General features: G+C 39.5%; 1 protein-coding gene across 1 annotated transcript in view; it reads left to right on the top strand.

The window, feature by feature from the left end:
- The window catches only part of Il23r (interleukin 23 receptor), a 63,484-nt gene that overhangs the window by 24,028 nt on the left and 18,023 nt on the right, over window positions 1-21,433 (top strand). Inside the window, exons 6-7 of the mRNA XM_042274659.2 lie at window positions 146-291; window positions 15,740-15,896. Coding sequence (XP_042130593.2) covers window positions 146-291; window positions 15,740-15,896 — 303 coding nt within the window. The remainder of the gene's footprint in view (window positions 1-145; window positions 292-15,739; window positions 15,897-21,433) is intronic.

The raw sequence follows: 21,433 nt of genomic DNA, 5'->3' as shown, positions 1-21,433 counted from the left end.
AGACAAGGTTCATCAGCTGTTACTTAAATTATAAATTTATGGAATTTTGTATTTTGAATTTTGACATGTTTATATATTGATGAAAGGCTATCAATTTCTTTCTGGGGAACTTTTTTTACCACAAATATTTTGTTTCTTTTTCTAGTAATACCTTCTGCACCCATCATTTCCAGAGCTGAGACTGTAAATGCTACTGTGCCCAAGACCATAATTTACTGGAGTAGCAAAACCATGATTGAGAATGTATTCTGTGAAATGAGATACAGAGAAACAACAAATCAAACGTGGGATGTAAGCTAAGTTTTCATTGTTCCTTAGCATATGAGGAAATGACTTAGAGAAAAGCCAATTAGCAGACTGGACTCAGGAAGCATCCGCTTCTCGCACTTTTGACTGATAGGACATTTGAACTACTCTGATTTCAGTGATTACTATGTGCTTCTGAATGGGGTTGTTTCCTGAAATGATCCTCTGCCTTCTGTAAGTTGCTAAATGGGCTGAATTTACAACTAAATAAGATTATCTTTAGTTCCTTAGGATTGTCTCTTAGGATGAAATTTACATCTTCATCCATGGGTATAAAACGAAAGCATTCTATGCTGAAATTTGACAGCATGGTGGGTAGGGGAGATTCAGAATGGAGATGTTAGAGTAAGATGTCTGTTTTTCAAATGCAAATGTGTGTGTGAGTCAGGAGCTGAAGCAGTGTCTCAGCAGTTAAAGGCAATGCCATTGTTGTGAAAGACTGTAATTTGGCTCCCAACAAGATAAGAAAAAATGGGTATCTTACAACCTTCTTTAGACCTTAAGGGCACCTTCATACATGTGCATGAATACAACACATACACATGAATAAAAACAAATCTTTAGCTATCTCCCTCTGCCAGAAGTAGCACTCATCTCCCTCTCTCTCTCTCTCTCTCTCTCTCTCTCTCTCTCTCTCTCTCTCTCTCTCTCTCTCTCTCTCTCTGTGTGTGTGTGTGTGTGTGTGTGTCTGTCTTTCTCTCTGTCTCTCTCTCCCCCCTCCTTTCTCCACTCTCATCCCGAGGAACCAATCTCTGCCCCTTTCTCTGCCCCCTTCTCTCCCCTCCCCTCAATAAACCTCCTACGTGGGGAAAAAAATCTTTTAAAAGTGTACAATCAAACTTTAAGATTTATCACTAGTATAAGCTTTAATCTTAGATGGGATTAAAGTAAAAATGAATTTCAGGACAAACTAGCAGAATTTAAATACCAGCATTAAATGACCAAGTATTTTAGGAGGAACACGCTTGGTTTGCCATCAAAGCTTTTAGGGTACAAGCCTAGGCCCTGGCAGCCTCAACAGTCTAAGCTTGGTCACTTGTGAAAGTGGGCGTGTGAAAAGAAGAGCAGAGACTCATTGAAAGTGGCCACAGTAAGAAAAAACTAAAACTAAAGGATTCAATAACCCCAGGTCCATCTTCAGGGTACTGCTGATAAGTTTTGGTTTAAATAGAAGGAAAGAAATATGCATACTTACCCAGTCCTTGTTTAGGTGTGATCTCATTAATTACCGTCCTGCAACATGGTCCAACAATGTACTTATTCTTACAGTGTGCTTCTTGGGAGATTACCTCTGCTCCCAGGAGAGGCCTCCCCTTCACTGAGGTGTGTCCTCCTCTTCACTGAGGTGTGGCCTCCTCTTCACTGAGGTGTGTCCTCCCCTTCACTGAGGTGTGTCCTCCCCTTCACTGAGGTGTGTCCTCCTCTTCACTGAGGTGTGTCCTCCCCTTCACTGAGGTGTGTCCTCCCCTTCACTGAGGTGTGTCCTCCCCTTCACTGAGGTGTGTCCTCCCCTTCACTGAGGTGTGTCCTCCTCTTCACTGAGGTGTGTCCTCCCCTTCACTGAGGTGTGTCCTCCCCTTCACTGAGGTATGTCCTCCTCTTCACTGAGGTGTGTCCTCCTCTTCACTGAGGTGTGTCCTCCTCTTCACTGAGGTGTGTCCTCCTCTTCACTGAGGTGTGTCCTCCCCCTCACTGAGGTGTGTCCTCCCCTTCACTGAGGTGTGTCCTCCCCTTCACTGAGGTGTGTCCTCCTCTTCACTGAGGTGTGTCCTCCCCTTCACTGAGGTGTGTCCTCCCCTTCACTGAGGTGTGTCCTCCTCTTCACTGAGGTGTGTCCTCCCCTTCACTGAGGTGTGTCCTCCTCTTCACTGAGGTGTGTCCTCCCCTTCACTGAGGTGTGTCCTCCCCTTCACTGAGGTGTGTCCTCCCCTTCACTGAGGTGTGTCCTCCCCTTCACTGAGGTGTGTCCTCCCCTTCACTGAGGTATGTCCTCCCCCTCACTGAGGTGTGTCCTCCTCTTCACTGAGGTGTGTCCTCCCCTTCACTGAGGTGTGTCCTCCTCTTCACTGAGGTGTGTCCTCCCCTTCACTGAGGTGTGTCCTCCTCTTCACTGAGGTGTGTCCTCCTCTTCACTGAGGTGTGTCCTCCCCTTCACTGAGGTGTGTCCTCCTCTTCACTGAGGTGTGTCCTCCCCTTCACTGAGGTGTGTCCTCCTCTTCACTGAGGTGTGTCCTCCCCTTCACTGAGGTGTGTCCTCCTCTTCACTGAGGTGTGTCCTCCCCTTCACTGAGGTGTGTCCTCCTCTTCACTGAGGTGTGTCCTCCCCTTCACTGAGGTGTGTCCTCCTCTTCACTGAGGTGTGTCCTCCCCTTCACTGAGGTGTGTCCTCCCCTTCACTGAGGTGTGTCCTCCCCTTCACTGAGGTGTGTCCTCCCCTTCACTGAGGTGTGTCCTCCCCTTCACTGAGGTGTGTCCTCCCCTTCACTGAGGTATGTCCTCCCCCTCACTGAGGTGTGTCCTCCTCTTCACTGAGGTGTGTCCTCCCCTTCACTGAGGTGTGTCCTCCCCCTCACTGAGGTGTGTCCTCCCCTTCACTGAGGTGTGCTTTTCTATGGACCTGAGATGCTTTCTGAGTTCACGGTTGGGTAGAAGCTAGTGGTCTGCTAAATTAACAGATTACGAAAGGGTTTTTGTTATTGTTGTTCATGTTTTCTGTTTGTTTATCTGTTATTCACAAGATGTTAGTTCTGGCACAGAAATGGGCAAGGAATGGCTGTTCCAACTAGAACTAGCCCAAGATAAGGTAATTAACCTCTGGACCTGCCACATTCCAACCACTCCACAATCCCGGAACTCTACCCAGCCAGTCAGTGTCTGCAGGCTCGGCTTCTCTTCATTCACAGTTCCCCTTTCTGGACAAGCACCACACTTTGGGCATGTGGGGCACATATTATTTATTAAATATTATGAGGTCCCTCATAGCTAGGAAGGCTCATTCCTAGGGTCTGATCTAGATGAGGCTGAGTAGTGGGCAGGACAGCAGATGTCAGGAGAGAGGAACAGCTGGGAAAGGACATTAAGAAAGAACATCCTGGATCATGTCAAAACCATTAGCTTGTGAGCCGGATTTGACTTGTTTAATCCCCTCAGTGTCTGACGTAATACTTGCATGTGATGTAAGACACTCTACCTAAAGTTAAGTAATCAGGAACACAGTCTGGCCTAATGGAGTGAAGACTACAGATGAGACAAATATTTCTAAAATAACCAAAATGTACATATTTTTAACAAGATTGGCTACATAACCCCCCCGTATTTACAGTTATTTATACTCTACAAACTATCTTACTTATATTTAAATGGTTAGATTTAAGACTTTCGAAGGAATCAATGTAGTATTGTCCCTTTTTTATTTGTAAAATGTGAATATTGTTTAATTAATTTTTTAATTGTCCCATAGGACATTTTAGATACTAATTAAATCAAGAAACATCAGTATTTAAGGTTGAATGCTGTTATTAGAAATTGATGTGTTTTGCATAACTTGGATAAGAAGAATTAACCCAAATATTTGGGTATCTCTAGTGAAAGTAAGTGGAGTTAAATTTTAATTTAAAAGCTATATTTTTTTTGTTTTAATTAAATTGTATTTAATGAAAACCCTTGAATCTTTTATATATTAATTTTGAATAAGGCAGGGGTTTAGGTTAAGGAAACAGTTATAACAAAAAGGCATAACCAAATGTAAGGAGATAATATTTTCATTTAGACCTTATATTTTCATTAAAACCAAGATTAGTATTATTTTATCATTTAGAAATATATCAGGTAGAATATTAGATGTCATAAACAAAATTTTAAGATCTAATCACAAAAAAAAATTTAAGAAACGTGAAGGTGAGAGAAATGTCAGTCACTTGGAGTACTTGATGGTCAGTGACATTTAAGATTAGTGCCCAGAATTTTCAAAGCCCACATGAATGTGCTACCAGATGATGTGAGAAAGTTCACAGCCTCTTAGAAGTGAGTTAGAAGTCCCTGGACACGGGCCTGATTTTTTTTTTTAAATAGAATGGAGTCTTCAGTGTGATGTCTTTTTTTTTTTTTAAGCTGGTGAAATAATCTAGTTTTTTATCCTCTGAAGAAGACTCTGTAACTAATTTTGAATGTTAGTTGTCATCGTTGAGTATTTTACCATGCTATGTGTTATGTTTCTCTAATAGACCAAATCTTACAAACAGATTTAACACAGTTTAATGCAGATTAACATTCTGCATTATAACAGTATAAATATTCTAAGTAGGCATCACCCTCTAAAGAGAATGTTTTTATGATGAAAACAATGACTGATTATTCAAAAAACAAGGGTTTCATCCAATGGGAAAACATGAAAAAACTAAAATTTAATTATGGATTTTTAAATGTTCATTTAGTAAAAAGATACTAAGAGCAAACCAATAATTAAGAAAACATTGTTGTAGAGAATCAAACATTATATTTATCTCGGTATGGAAATAACCCTGGATAATTTATAACCTTTATGTTATTTTTTTTTTTTTTTTTTTTTTGGTTTTTTCGAGACAGGGTTTCTCTGTGTAGCTTTGCGCCTTTCCTGGAACTCACTTGGTAGCCCAGGCTGGCCTCGAACTCACAAAGATCCACCTGGCTCTGCCTCCCGAGTGCTGGGATTAAAGGCGTGCGCCACCACGCCCGGCCCTTTATGTTATTTTTAACTTAAATATGAAATGTTTATTTTAAAACAACCTTTTACAACATAACTTTAATCTTAACATTATTAAAAAATTTAGAAAAAAAATTTTAATATGGTAGTTTTAAATGAAAGCTAAGAAGGTTGTATCTAAAACACAGAAAACAAATGGAAACTTTAGATATCTAACAATTATAAAGACAGGTAGAGAACATTAGTTTTTGTTGTCTTACCAAATATAAACAAATAACTTGTTAAAGATTTAAATTGTTATAACACATACCTTGAAATACTTTTTTGCTAGAAAAACATTTACCTCTTATTAGTGTTTATGAGGTACCCAGAGCAAAACAAAGTTTGGCATTTATGACTTTATTATTATTGCTATTTTAAATAAAATTCAAAGATGAATAATATTTTAAAATGCATCATTATGGTGTAAAACATTAAGATGATCTGCAAATTCTAAGATGTTTGTATAAATCTCAACACAGTTTTTTAAATGAGAGCTGAAAATATATATTTAGAGTTTTTCTCTTACATAAGCCTGACTAAAATAAGGATCTTGAAAACTTTGTCTGTTTGTTTGTTTGTTTGTCTGTTTGTTTTTTAAGGACACAGTAGTGGTCAAAAATATCCTTAAAATTCCTTAAATGTTTGTATTTGTATGTACATCCCCATACATATACAGCGTACCTAAGGTACAGACAGAGTTGGTGAAAAGAATCTGTGTTTGCAGAGACTAAATGACTGATTGGAACTTCAGCACTGTGGAGAGACTGGAATGTTGCAGGTCCCGAGTCTAATCACCATGTCTTGGGCTAATTCTAGCCCACTGGCACAGACATTCCCTGCCCACCTCTGTGTCAGGAATTTTAATTCACACGTCCTCAGGATGCCAACGTAAGCCTATTTTTATAGCAAGTCAGAAAAGGCAGTAAGTCATTCAAAGGTTTCATTTTGTCCCTTTGGTCAAGTGGCCCCCTTTGTGTCTGCTTACCTCCTGCACTTACCTCATTATGGCCTCTGTGTAAGGGGAGGGGCGTTCACACACACTGAACGTCATTGAGTCTTACATTCCTCCCAAGTCACCACATGGATTACATCTAGGTTAAACTTTAACTCAAAACAAACTGCTAAAAGTTTGCTGGGCTTTTTACAATGTGTTCCTTCAGACACATTGAAGTACAAATAATGAATTACAAATGTGCCCTTATAATAGAGAATGTTGTGTGATGACATTTTCCTGGGGAGATGCAATACATACACACACAAATAGGGGAGTGACAGATTATAGATAGATGATAGATAAATAGATTAGAGATATAGATAGATTAGAGATACGCGATAGAAATAGATGGATAGATAGATAGATAGATAGATAGATAGATAGATAGATAGATAGATAGATAGATAGATAGATAGATAGACAGATAGACAGATAGATAAAGAAGTCTATTCACAACAGAAAGGGAACCCATGACAGAACAAATGAAAGATTACACCAATGTCCAACTTAGTGAAACAATGAATTTGGGGGGTGGAGATTCCTAACAGGAACATAGGTGAGGAGTTTCCCACAGGAGCAGGGATGACTCAAGAAGCTGCATCACCCAGAAGCCCCAACACTGGTGATGACTACTGAAAGCATCCACCCTAGAGCTGTCTGGACAGCGTTCAGGTAACTCAGTCTCTTCTCTGTGAAGCACCCAGCAGTCAGTGGTCCCTCCCCCAACAGCTGTTTGCTCATTTTTATGCTGGGGAGGAGCTCTGGGGAATCTTCCAAGTTTCTGTTCTCTTGATCAGTGGAGTGACTTTTCATTTACCTCCTGAACTTCATAAGCCTACCCTCCCCCATGGAGGGAATTGTTCAGAGAAAACTGCTATACAACAAATGTAAAGGTGCCTCTGTCTATCCCTCCTTTCCCCATCATATTCATTATCTCCTGTAATCCTCACAGAAAACTCCCAACAATTCTTTGGGACAGGTCACATTAACTCCATTCATCATATAATTGAAGTTAGCCTGAATGAGTCAAGGCAAGTGTTCCTATGTTTACAGTTAGTGCCTAGGTGCCTCTTACAAACTCTGTATTGTGTTTCTGGAGAGCTTCTCTCCAGGTCCCACCAAGCCCCATAGTCCCACAACCCACGTATAAAATAATCACTCAGACGCTTATTTATAAACTGTATGGCTGTGGCAGGCTTCTTGCTAACTGTTCTTACATCTTAAATTAAGCCATTTCTATAAATCTATACCTTGCCACGTGGCTTGTGGCTTACCGGCATCTTTACATACTGCTTGTCCTGGCGGTAGCTGGCAGTGTCTCCTCCTCCTTCTTCCTGTTCCCCCAATTCTCCTCTCTCCTTGTCCCACCTATACTTCCTGCCTGGTCACTGGCCAATCAGTGTTTTATTTATATAGAGCGATATCCACAGCAGTATTGCTACAGGTATCCAGTGAATAGCCAGAAAATGAAAACAACAGGTTCCAATCCAAAGCCCACATTCCATCCCTTCTACTGTGCTTCTAAAATGCAGCCACTAGCACAGAAAAAGGTGGACTGCCATTTCTTTCTATAATTTTCCAGTCAAGTCAAAGATAGCCAGGATGAAGCTTTGTTTTATATTTTCATCTAGGTCATTGAGTACAAAAGAATGGAAAGTTGGAAAGGGCTACGCCTTTCACCTCTCGGTTCTGTGGTGACACTGTCTTCATTAGGCTAGCTGGAAGGCAGTGACAGGCAACTATCTAAGGAAAGCCTTGTGGCTCAGATCACAGGGTCAAAGCTCTGTTCCACTTTCAAATTGTGCAGCCTACAGCAACCCTGTTGCCAATTGTGAAGTTAGTGGATGCCTTGGACTGCTGAGCTTTGTGATACCTTCTGAGACATTTACCTAAGAGGATGTTAGGCTGATGCAAAACTTAAGACTATTAAAGGCTGTTAAAGGGGGTAAGAAAGCCCAAGAAAACACGGAGTATAAACTACAACATTGCATCTCTCCATAATCAGGATGTTCTGATCAGCCAAGATCTAGCAATCTGCAAGACCTTTAATAGAAATTTAGCTTCCTCAAAGAACTTCAACTCACAATCTCTACTTAGATTCCAAAATTGGGTTGAGATATATGAGGAAGATTTGAGAAAGTCTCAGAAATTGCAATAGGAAAATAAGCCAGCCACAATGTAGTCCTAATTACAAAATAAGACCAGATCTCCTTGATGGTTGTGTCCAAGTGAGCTATGTCAATGACATAGACACATTTGTACCATTCCACATCAAAATTATTGAATAACAATAAATATACAAGTTTACAAATTAATGCACACTCACTTCATTGGCCTTAGTTTACCAAGTGTAAATGTAAACTACATTCTCTGGCAGGGAATGGCCCCTCTTTTTGGTTATCAGAATATTGAAACATTGGTCTGAAAGCTGTTGGGATTTGCTCCCCCATCCCCGGAATCTTTTGCTAGGATCCTGTGATTATAGTCCCAGCCAAAAGGAGGAAATCTGTCTCCCAAAGAGGACTGAAACAGCTTTAACAAGTTGTCAGACTCTTTGAAGGACAGATAGAGCCATGATAGTGGTGATGAGTGGACCATGCCTTAATCAGAACTACTTAGTAATGCACACCTTTCACCCTTTATTTGAACCTAAACTTCATGTCAGACCCCTTAAGATGTACTGGACCTCCTTGTTCTCCTCTCATTGTGGCCATATTGAATAAATCACCTCATCCTGCTTTTCATCATGCCTCTGTCTTTTCAACTGACCCATTGTAGATGAGTGACTGTGCCTAGCTTAATTGGACTGCCAGCCTTATTTAGGCTATGACCCTAAAAACTTTGTTATCAGTTTCAGCAAGCCATGGCCACCAGGATAAAAGGACACATTTGTAGTATGTGGTAATGTGAATGAGAAATGTTCCCCATAGCATCTGAACACTTGGTCCTCTGTTGGTGGTGATGTTTGGGTAGGTTTAGGAAGTGTAGACTTCCTTGCTAGAGGAAGTCTGTCACTGGGAGTGAGCTTTGAGGTTTCAAATCTACATGCCGCTCCCAGTTCACATCCTTTGTTTCCTGCTTGCGATTCATGATTGAGTTCTCAGCATCCTGGGGCGGCTGCCCTGCCTCTGCTCTGACATCATGGACCCTTATCCCTCTGGAACTCTAAGCCAGATAAGTTTTCAATAGGTTGCCTTGGTCATGGTGTTTTACCACAGCAATGGAAACATAGCTAGTACAGAAGTTGGTACCAGGAATGAGTTATTGTTGTGAAGAACCTGATCGTACGGGATTTTTTTGGAACCAGTAGCAAGAAGGAACTGCATGTATTGGTCATTCCTATGGTATCTTAAGTCATGAGACTATAGAGAAATTTATTTTATGACTGATTATCTGAAACTGAGTGAGTATCTGCTTCTCATTTTGCTTTTATGGGTTGGTATTTATTTTTTTGCCTTTTTTTAATTGAAAAAAAAAAAACATGTTTACCTTTTCCAGCTATGGGTCTCTGTGTTGGTTCCATCTACTGCAAAAAGAGACTTCTCTGATAATGGCTGAGCAAAGCACTGACCTATGGGTATAACAGAATGTCATTAGGAGTCATTTCATTGCTATGTTCCTTTAGCAGAAAAATAGTATTTGGTTTTCCACTAGGCCCATGGTCTGTCTAGTCTCAGGTTCTTAGCCACCCTAGCAGTGTCTGGCATGGGTTCCATCTCATAAAGTGGGACTTAAATCTAATCAGAGAGTGGCTGGTTACTCCCACAATGTTTCTGTCACTATTGAACCAGAATATCTTGCAGATGGGTCACCATTGTAGATCTCAGGGTTTGTAGCTTGGTTGGTGTTTCCACTCTGGTAGCATGCAGAATACCTTCTAGTACCTTAAACACTAGTCAACAGGGGTAAGGTTTCTAGTTGGACACCAGCTGAACTTCTGAGTGTTCAGTGGGATACATAAGTATCTTCTTCAGCAATAGGGCCTTCCCATCAATTTGTGGAAAGCAACCAATAGCCTTGGCAATAGCCTGAAGTGTTCTGGAGGTTTCCATGGGGCCTTTTTGGCCAGCTCAACTAGATATGACCCATTGCAGGGAGTGGGATTTTTCTTGGTGGTGTAAGATCTATAATTGGGGCAATATCTGTCCTGTTATTGGTGACTCCATTTAGATTTCTTTCATATATGCATGTATTTTGGGAAGTTTCTACAATAGTAGGTTTCCATACGGTACCTCAAATGGTCCTTTGTGTTAGTTGTCCCTCCCCATATTCTCCCTATTTCCCTCCTCTTTCATCCCCCTCCCCTTTAATCCTCCCAATTCAGTCCCTCCCATCTCTCCACAACAGTACATTCTATTTATTCTACTTCTCCTTCCTTGGAGAGGTCCTCTTCTCTTTCCCGGTCCCTTACTAAGTCCCTAACTTCTGTGTTTATACAGATTGTAGCACACATATCAAAGGCTTAAAAACTAACCGCCATGCTGGATGGTGGTGGCACACACATCTTTAATCCCAGCACTCGGGAGGCAGCAGCAGGTGGATCTCTGTGAGTTTGAGGCCAGCCTGGGCTACAGAGTGAGTTCCAGGACAGCCAGGGATACACAGAGAAACCCTGTCTCAAAAAGAAAAAAGCTAACACCCAAAAATAAGAGAAAACATACAATATTTGGGTCTGGGTTACCTCATTTGGGATGATTCTTTTTAGCACCATTCATTTACCTGCAAATTTTATTTTTTTTTAAACAATTGAACAATATCCCATTGTATAAATGTACCATATTTTTATTTTTCATTCCTAAGTTGATGGACATGTAGGCTGTTTCCAATTTTAGCTATTATAAATAGAGCAGCAATGAATATGTTATAAATAGAGCAGAAATGAATATGGATGAGCTACTGTCTCTGTAGTAGGATGTAGAGTCCTCTGTATGTATGCCCAAGAGTGTATGCACTGGATCTTATGGTAAATACATTCTCACCTTCCAGATGAATCCACACACTGATTTACACAGTGGCTGAACAAGTCTGTGCTCCCACCAGCAATGAATAAGCGTTGTGCTTTCCCTACATGGCCTGTCATTTGTTTTATAGATCTTGGCAATTTTGACTGGTGTAAGATGATATCTCAAAGTAGCTTTGATTTGCATTTCCCTGATGACTAAGGATGTTAAAATTTTTCTTACGTGTTTCTCAGCATCTGTTTCATCTTTTGAAAACTCTCTGCTTAGTTCTGAAACCTCATTTTTTTAATTATTGGTTTTCTTGATATTTAACTTTTTTTAGTTCTTCATATATTTTAGATACTAAGACTCTATCCAATGTGCAATTGGTAAAGATTGTTTCCCATTCTTTAGGCTTATGCTTTTCCCAAATAATGATGTCCTTTGCCACACAGAAACTTTTCAGTTTCATAAGGTCCTCTTTATTAATTGTTGATCTTAGTGTCCATACTATCAGTATCCTCTTCAGAACGTCTTTTCTTGTGCCAATTGGTTCAAGCCTATCCCCACTTTCTCTTCTATAAGGTTCTTATATTGATCTTATGTTGAGGGCTTTGATCCATTTGGAGTTGAGTCTTGTATAAGGTGATAAATGTGGATTTATTTAGACTCTTCTATATTTGGACATCCAATTGACCAGCATCATTTATTAAAGATATCTTGTGTGTGTGTGTGTGTGTGTGTGTGTGTGTGTGTGTGTGTGTGTGTGTGTGTGAATACCATGCTGTTTTTATTACTATAGCTCTGTAGTGCAGTTTGAGGTCCAGGATGGTGATACCTCCAGAAGTTCTTTGATTATTCATGATTGTTTTAGCTATTCTGAGTTTTTTGTTTCCATATGAAGCTAAAAGTTGTTCTTTTTTCCAAATTGGTGAAGAATTGTGTTGGAATTTTGATGGGGATTGTGTTGAGTCTGTAGATTGAGTTTGGTAGTATTGCCATTTTCACAATATTAATCCTAATGATCCAAGAGCATGGGAGGTCTTCACATCTTCTGATATCTTCCTCAATTTCTTCAGTGTACTAAAGTTTTTATTATACAAGTCTTTCACTTGATTGATTAAAGTTGCCCCAAGGTATATTTTTTGAGACTACTGTGAAAGGTATTGTTTCCCGGGCTTTTTCTCAGTATGCTTGTCATTTATATATAGGAAGGCTACTGATTTTTGTGAGTTAATTTTGTGTTCTAGTACTTTAGTAAATATGTTTATCAACTATAGAAGTTTCTTATTGGAGTTTTTAGGGTCTTTTATGTGTAAAGTCATATCATCTGAGAGTAAAGATACTTTGACTTCTACTTTTCTATTTGTATCCTGTAAGCAGAGTTTTTCATATGGACAGCCAGTCAGCTCTGTCCTGCCAGCTGCTTCCAAATAACCACACAGAGACATTAATTATGTCTCTTATTAATTATAATAATATAGTATTATTAATTATAAATTCTTGGCCATAGCTTAGGCTTGTTACTAACTAGCTCTTATATCTTAAATTAAGCCATATTTTTATCTATGTTCTACCACATGGCTTGGTACCTTATCTCAGTACAACATGTTCATCACCTGCTTCCTCTGTCTCCTCTCAACCCTCCTGACTCCATTGTTCTTTTTCCCAGCATCCTTCTAGTCTCTCCCACCCAATCTCTTCCTGCAAAGCTATAGGCCAGTTAGCTCTTTATTAACAGTGAGAGCAATACAGCTTCACAGTGAACAAGAGGATTAGTCCACAGCATTTCCCCCTTTTTTAACATAGTAAAACTATATATATATATATAGATATAGATATATAGATATAGATATAGATATAGATATAGATATAAAGTTTTGTATTTGGCAAATTTAGAGAAAATATTCTATTATTTATCTTATTTTTGTGAGTCTAAAGTTTTATCCCTAATTTACCTTTATCATAACTAAGGAAAACTTTAAGTCTAATTGTTTAGTCTTTAAGTCCATTAAACCCCAGAAGGGTGTAATGTTACCTAATGACAGGGACATCTGGTTGCCTAGACTGTCACCCAAAGTTGTTCTGTAATGTTGGGGTATCCGACTTTGGCCTATAGGCCTAGTATATCTGACAGACATTTTTGAGAAGCAGGAAATTTTGCAGGGCTGTCTACCCTGTCTTGGCAAGTTTGCCAGTCATGTTTTTTTGTGTCCTGCTGTTCCAGTTTGGACAGTATACTGTCAGCTGTTGAGGCAAGGGCAGTTTCTTTGCCCAAATGGCTAGCTTTTGCCATGAAAAAAGCAAACTCAATACAGAGTTTCTTCGATGCCCGTCATCTTTTTTGAAGTAATTTGGTGCTGTCAGGAACAGACCTGTCTTACTGTCATGAAAAGCCTTAGGTTATTGAACACCTTATATGTCATATTCTATAAGTCTTTGAAGTGTATGAAGACCATGTATCTATCTAAATATGTATATATTTAACCTTGAAAACATATCTAATATGACTATAAGCTTGATTATTATAGATTACTGTCAACCTGTATTTCTTAATTATACATGACATTTTTTAAATTAGCTACATAAACACAATACTCAAAACAAAAGTAGAAACATACATACATACATTATAGCAAAAATAATTTCAAATTTGTATCAATAAACCAAAATCCACACCAATGTAAAATATTTTGAGATTGATAGTTGATTTTTGGATTAAATAGATTCAATAATCTACTCTTTTTTTCCTATAATTCCTTTATCCTCCCCTTTTTCTTTAGAAAGAGATCTTTGAATTTAACGCATTTGTTTAGCTTTTTTCCTGACTATAACTAACAACAATTTGTAACCAATCTTCTTTAAATGATGACAAACAAGTTTATCTGAGAAAGTTCAAAGCTACCATGGCCATCTCTTAGGGGACAGAGAGAGAAAAGCAAAAGGTGGGGAAAGCCCTGACAGTTTTAAAGAGACAGGCTGCTGCGGGAGGAAGTGGGAATAGCCTGGGAATTCGAGTATCAAGTGGGGAAGGTCTGTGAGCCAGGAGAACCTGAGGACTAGAGTGGGGCTGTGAAAGGTATTACTGGGGAATGGATGCCCATTGCTGGAGATACTCGGCTGTAGGGAGATAAGAGAAGCAATGGCTCTTCCTGACAGACAGAAACCTGCTTCATGAGTTTCTGATTTCAGGGTTTTGTTTATCTGCTAGCAATTCTTCTGTTACCTGGTCAGCGCCCAACCTGAGCTGAGCCTAGAATGTCACTTATGACATTGTCAAGGGCACTGCCATTTTGGGGGGCCCATTTGGATCGTGCATCCCTCAGTGTTTTAGGATTCCTACTTAAAACCTTGTGGCCTCCATGACAGCCGAAACGCATGGCTTTCTCCTTCTGTAGCTAAAGTTTTGCAGCATAACTGCTCTGGAAGTTTTCTTTTTGAGCTCTAATAATGTCCTCGTGCTTCCATTTGAGTCTATTCTTTAAAAATTGTTTTATTGATAACCCCAAGAGGGACCCAATTAACTTCCCATCTATCAACACGGGGCAGGTGGGCCCTGATAGCTTAGAGTCTTTTATAGGACAGGTGAGTGCTATGTAAATGACCTCTGTGAAAAGGGCCAGAAGTCCTTTTGAGCACATGCTTTTTCTTCAGCTCTCTGGCCCACTCCCCTTCGCTGGGGTGCTTTCTCTTTCACAATAAACTGCCCCTGTTTCTACAACAATACAGTGGACGGTGCTTGGCACCCTTCCTGCTCCTCTGAGTGCTAGACCCTGTCTTCTAGCTACTTATCTTTGTAGTCTTCCTCTTGGCACCTTAAGCTCCTGTCAAGAACTGACTCGGGCTGGAGACATGGCTCCTGGCTAAAAGAGCACACGATGCTCTTGTCAAGGACCAGGGGATCAGTTCCCAGCACCCACATGGCAGGTCACAACTATTTACAACTTCAGTAAGTCACATTCCACGGGGTGCTGCTGCTGTGAGCCCTGGGTTCCTCTCCGCTGAACCAGTGAATATGGAGTGTGTTTTTCACTTTCTTTGATAACAGATGATACCACAATCACAATTGTATTCCTGAGCTATTTTCTCTCCTATTTCCTTTTCATTGCATTTTCAGAGTCCCCTTTTCTTGGATGTTCTCATATACTTGTACACACACACTCATACATATTGTACTATTTACACAAATCTCCAATAAGAACCAATTTAACAACTTGCCTTCTGAGTATTTTTTCTAATTTTTCATGAATAAATGAGACACTTTCCTCATTCAGGGAGGTTATTCATATAAATAGTCAATGCTTGCACTGAATTCAACCCCCAGTACCAAGTAACTAGGCAACAGGTGCATATCAGAAATCTTAGTGCTTGGAGGTGGGGACAAGAGGATCAGAAGCCTGGATTGCATCAGACCCTAATGCAAAAAAAAAAAATTTCTTTTAATCTGATACATAGAAAGAATACGAACGATTAACAACTAAATCCTCCATCCTCAGGGGAGGGGGGAGGCAGGCAGCTATTACAAAGTGTAAAATGTATCATAATTTGGAATTTCTGGAGATTTCCAAGTTTGTCAAATATAAACCAATATGGATTTTGCTTTTGATTCTAAAGCCTGCGTGTGGTTGTGTACGTTTTATAGTACTCTGTTCTTGCTTGTTTTCTCTGGCTCTAGGAAGTGCCCAGAATCGAGTGGGTGTTCTCTAGATTTGCTGAATGGAATAGCTATTCTGAATGCCCACCACCTCACTTCATTGCCATTATGCATCCATTTAGGTTAAGGAATTTGACACCAACTTCACATATGTGCAGCAGTCAGAATTCTACCTGGAGCCCAACAGCAATTATGTATTTCAAGTGAGATGTCAAGGACCGGGTAAAAGACATTGGCAGTCTTGGAGTTTGCCTTTTGTTCACAAAACGCCCCTCTCAGGTGGGTATGTTTAAATACTGTGTTCTCTGTAGCTCTCCTTTTGATCTCCTTCTTCCAAGCATTCTTTCAGCTTGCCTGCGATCCTTAAGAAAGGCTACTCTGTGGAGGGTGACAATATTAAAATCATCATTTGCTTTGAGCTTTTTAAGGCTGACAATTTGTGAAATGGTTTAAGCCACCTGGAGATGCTTAGGTTTCAACACATTTACTCACATTTCTTCCCACAAAGGGACTAATTCTACACACAGTTGGGGTGACAATCCTCACAAACACAATGATTTGTTATCAGTCCTTGTTTTGGAAAGTATCATTGAGTTACAGAAAAAAACAAATGCATCACAAAAAAAATAAAAAATCAAATAATGTGACTAAACACTGATTATCTCTATACTAAAAGTAACCCAAAAGAGTTAAAAACACTTAACCATGGAATTAATGACTTCTCAGCAAGACCTCGCTGATAGAGATATAGAAAGATCTCGTTCCTATTACTATTTGTTTAATTACATATGCATTTAGTCACACCACACAATACCACCTTCTTAGCTGAATAGATTTCAATTGTAAGCAAGTAATAAAAGTCAAACAAGTACAGTTGTCACAATATTCCAGAGTGGCTCCATGAACCAGATGTATGCCTTTTATGTATAGTTTATACGCCAGGTTTTGTTTTGCTTTCCAGAAACAACGCATCTGGCTTAATTATACTCACATCATTAATAACATCATCCTTATTGCAACAGCTTGACAACTATGATATGTGATTTCAAGTGGATGGAGCCAAGCAAACCAAGTTATTTTGGCGCCCCCTAATGTCCAAATCCTAGAGCTACATTATTAGGAGAATAATTCCAAATAAATTACCAGTTCTCTATTTTTAGAAGTTAAAATTTAATATTTTCCGTCTTAAGTTGGTATTGGTTAAACTTCCTGAGACTTTCCATACAATATAAAATATATTTACTTAGTAATTAAATTCTTTTTCAAATTTTATTTTAATTTGATTTTATGTGTATGGTAGTTTTATTTATATGTTTGTGTGTGCCTGGAGCCCACAGAATCCCAGAAGAAGGCAGTGGATCCCCTGAAACTGAAGGTATAAATGGTTATGAACCACAGTGTGTATGTTGGGAATCAAACCCAGATCCTCTGGATGAGCTCTTAACAGTTGAGCTATCTCTCTAGCCCCAAGTAACACGGTTCTTTTTAAATGAAACCCAGAGTTGCTCAAATGAGTGTAATTGAGCATAATTTGCTTAAACTTGCAAAGCACTGTTCTCTGTAAGCTTGTTTGTTTTCTATGTCCACCGTATTTGGTTGTGTAATTAGCACCATTTTGCAAATGTAGAAAGTGAGTCATGATTTGCTAGGCAGTCTGGCGCATTGCTCGTGGGTCATTGCACTGAGCTGCTCAAATGCTGTACATTCTCATCACCACTGCTCAGCACTCTCAATCTTTGTCATTCAGTTCTGTCTGAACAAGTGGAATGGCAGATAATCTGTCCCTCTACAGGTCAGGGGCAGGCCAACAAATGGTGTGTGCATGCACGTATTTGGTTGTTGTTGTTGTTGTTGTTGTTGTTTAGACAGAATGTCACTCTGTAATACAGTATTGTCTTGAACTTGTGACAATCCTCCTGCCTCAGCCGTCCAACTGCTGGAATTACAGGCGTGTGCCAATCATATCCAGCACAAATGTTGTTTAAAGACAAAGGTCTAGGGTAGAAGGGAATAAGAACCTACAAAGTCTGAGCTTCACATTTCTTATTTCATAAGGAAAAATTTCACTTAAAAGGCAAAATAGCAGTCAAACGTAAGGATTTATGCACCTCACACACTCGCTTAAAGGAACCACAGGCTATTCTTTTGTTCCACATCCCTTCCCGTGATACATTTAATGAGAAACAGTGGAAATACTAGAGAAAGTAAAAATTTTTAAACCCAAATACGTATTTTTCTTTGCAAACACAATGTACATTTGTTTACTATGTGATCTAGAAATATCTATTAATCACATGTTAATGAATTTATGATAGTATTTCCTATGCACATACATTTTGTGATTGGAACCTGCAGTGTTTTCTGGTTTGCCTATGTATTCTACTTGTAAGTTTTTAAACACCTTGTTTAATGGCTACACATTGTTCTAGTTTATAGACATACCATGACTTATTTCCTTTTTTGAGATTTTTTTTTAATATATATGGATGTTTTGCCTGCATGTATAATGTCTGTGCACCACATGCATGCAATATCCAAGAAGGCCAGAAGAGGGCATCTGATCCTTTGAAATTGGAGTTACACATGCACAAACATGTGGATGCTGTGAATCCAGCCAACCTCTGGAAGAGAAGACAGTGCTCTTAACAGCAGATCCATTTCTCCACCCCCATTTCCTTATTTAAACAAAATTTCAGCTACTTCATTTTTTCATTATCAGTAAGCTTCTTTTAGTAGACTTGTATTTAAACTTTTACTTCTTTATGTCTAAAAAAAAATTATTAGATCAAGAGGTAGGCAAATTTGGTGCTGGGAAGATGGCTTGGTAGGTAAAGGGCTTGTTGAGTGAGAATGAGGCTCTGGATTCACATTTCCAGCACCCATATAATAGCCGTGTGCAACAGTGTGTATCTGTAATCCCAGTGCTCTGGAAGGGCAGAACCTGGCAGATCCTAGAGGCTGACTAACCAGTCACTCTAGCCCGTCAATGAGCTCCAGGTTCAGTAACGTATCAATGTCTCAAAAAGAAGGTCAAGAACAGTAGAAGTAGAACTGAATGTCAGTCTCAGGCTGCCACATGCACATACATGGAAGAAAGTATCCTCACATACACAAGCATACACACATATACACAGTTAAGCACATACATGTATACAACACACATACAGTGTTAAGCATATACACAAATACTCCAAGTTAAGCACATATACACAAACCACACATATATTCAGGCAACACATACACACACACACACACACACACACACAGAGAGAGAGAGAGAGAGAGAGAGAGAGAGAGAGAGAGAGAGAGAGATTAAGCACATTTTAAGATGCATGTTATCAAATTGTTTTTTTAATTCTATTGGTAATTTTATATATAAATACACTGTATTTACATCATTTCCACCCCTATGTCTCCTTTATACCTCCTTCCAAATTCATGACCCCTTCTACTCCTCCTCCTCCTCTTGTCCTCCTCCTCCTCTTCTTTTTTTTATTATTTTTTGAGACAGGGTTTCTCTGTGAGGCCATGACTGTCCTGGAACTCACTCTGTAGACTGGAATGGCCTTGAACTTGCAGAGATCCACCTGCCTCTGTCTTCCAACTGCTGGGGTTAAAGGCCTGCACTACCACCTCTGGGCTATGGTCCCTTCTTGTGCAATTATATATATATATATGTGTGTGTGTGTGTGTGTGTGTGTGTGTGTGTGTGTGTGTGTGTGTGTATTTGTGAATCCATTCAGTGTTGTACTTATGTATATGTGTTTAGGACTAATAATTTGAAACGAATAGCCTATGAGGGAACTTAACCCCAAAGATAACTAACTTTCCCTCCCTCAGAAGCCATTGCTTGTCTGTAGCTCTTCATCTAGGGGAGGAGTCTTGTGAAATGTCCCTCATCTTCGTTGGCTCATCAACTAATGTATTCATTATGCAGGTCTTGTTTAGGCAGCCATATTGTTGAGAGATCATGGGAGCAGCTCCCTGTAATGTCTAGAAGACGCTATCTTGCGACAAGCATCTTGGTCCTCTGGCTCTTACCATCTTTCTGCTCCCTTTTCCATCATGTCTCCTGAGCTTTAGGTACTGGGGTTGTGCTATAGATGTACTAATTAAGTCTTTGCCTCCCATGGTCACTTAGTCTCTACATTTTGACCAGTTATGGATCCCTGTAGCAATCTCCATCTGTTGTAAAAAGAAGTTTCTTTGATGAGGGATATGAGCCACACTTATCTGTGAGTATAAAGATAAGTGTTTAGAAATAGAAGCTAAATTGACTTAAGAAAATCATAATAGTAGGTTCTCAAATATGTTTTAGCAAATCCTCACTATTTACCTTTTTAAGAATCCATGAAAAAACAGTTATTATCATGTTATTTGAATATTAATTCATCCTATACCACTTGGCAGGCCTTATAAGTGCTTAAGAACCTCAGTAAGCAAAGACCAAGATATATAACTTGGAGAAATTTTATTCTAGAGAAAATAGAAAAGAATAATTACATAACAAATTTCATTACCTTGTAAGTACAAATACAAATAAAAGCAGGGAGAAGCAACCTACACAGGTGAAGATCAACGTGACTTGTGATTGAAAACAAAATATGTTCCCATAATATTATTTTTGTTAACCAGTTTGCTTGGTAATGAAGTTTTTTCCCAATAGCTAAACTCCAAATAATTAAGCGTTTATTTATAAGGAAGTACATGCAGTGCGAGCAATAATGTTCCTTCCAAAGAGGATTGTCCTGATTATTTTCTAAATTATTACATGTGTGTCACTGATTTCCAAAATTATACCCAGCTAGGCTAGTAGGCATTTCTCTGTATTGCTACTCTCTGAAGAGCGTCTTTTCCTTGTCTTTAAAGCCTGGTCTTGAACACTGGGCATGGGTGCACATGCCTATAATCCTATAACATGGGAGGCTGAAGCAGGAGGATTTGGAGTTCAAGTTCAGCCTAGGCTGTGTAGTGAGAGTCTGCCAATAAATGGAAGGATGGATGGATGGATGGATGGATGGATGGATGGATGGATGGATGGATGGGGAGGATACAAACAGCAAAACCTGCTCTCAAGCTATGATGCTAGTCAGTTGTAGCGTGGTTGGCCTGCCTGGTTCAAGTACTGCCAACTATGACAACAATAAAAGTTTTTGAAAAACCCAGGCTCAAAGAGAAACCGAAAGAGCTCATTTATAGTAAGAGCTGGGTGACTTGAATGACTTAATCTCTTTTCCTTCCTTGAATATTAAGCCTTTACTGGAAAGCAGAGCTTTATAAAAATTAAAAAAAAAAAATCAGTTCCTCAGAATAGAATGTCAGGCTTTACCATACCCACAGGGGAAGTTTTGCTAGTTAGACACCCATGTTCCTCTATCCTAGCATGTTATCAAGTCACTTAGAAAGACTGGGAGTCTTCAGAATATAAGATATTAGCTAACATTTCTAGGATGGTCACTATGGTAAACTTTTTACCTATGAATTGTTCTCTATTGCTATGGTCCTATAAAACCAGCATGATCATTGTTCCATGCAGATGAAGGCAATGAGGTCCAAAAACTTGCCAAAAGTTATAACACAGGGCAATAGCCAAGTCCTGGCACGGTCAGGCTGTGGGGTTCCAGGGCAGCTGTTTGCGTTCCCCAGAGACCTAGGAAGAGCCTGTGTCAGTCCCATCTCAGCCACAGTCTAAATGCTCTCCACATATGTCAATAAGAAAACCCTGAGGACAGAGCTTTGTTTCATTATCAGTCCCTCAAACTGAGCCTGCCTCCTCCTCATTTATTCACGACAAAGTGTGAGGTAGTTGATGGGAT

This window comes from Peromyscus maniculatus, chromosome 3 (genome assembly GCF_049852395.1).
Source record: "Peromyscus maniculatus bairdii isolate BWxNUB_F1_BW_parent chromosome 3, HU_Pman_BW_mat_3.1, whole genome shotgun sequence".
Lineage (NCBI taxonomy): Eukaryota > Metazoa > Chordata > Mammalia > Rodentia > Cricetidae > Peromyscus > Peromyscus maniculatus.
This window is presented reverse-complemented; position numbering and strand designations above follow the sequence as displayed.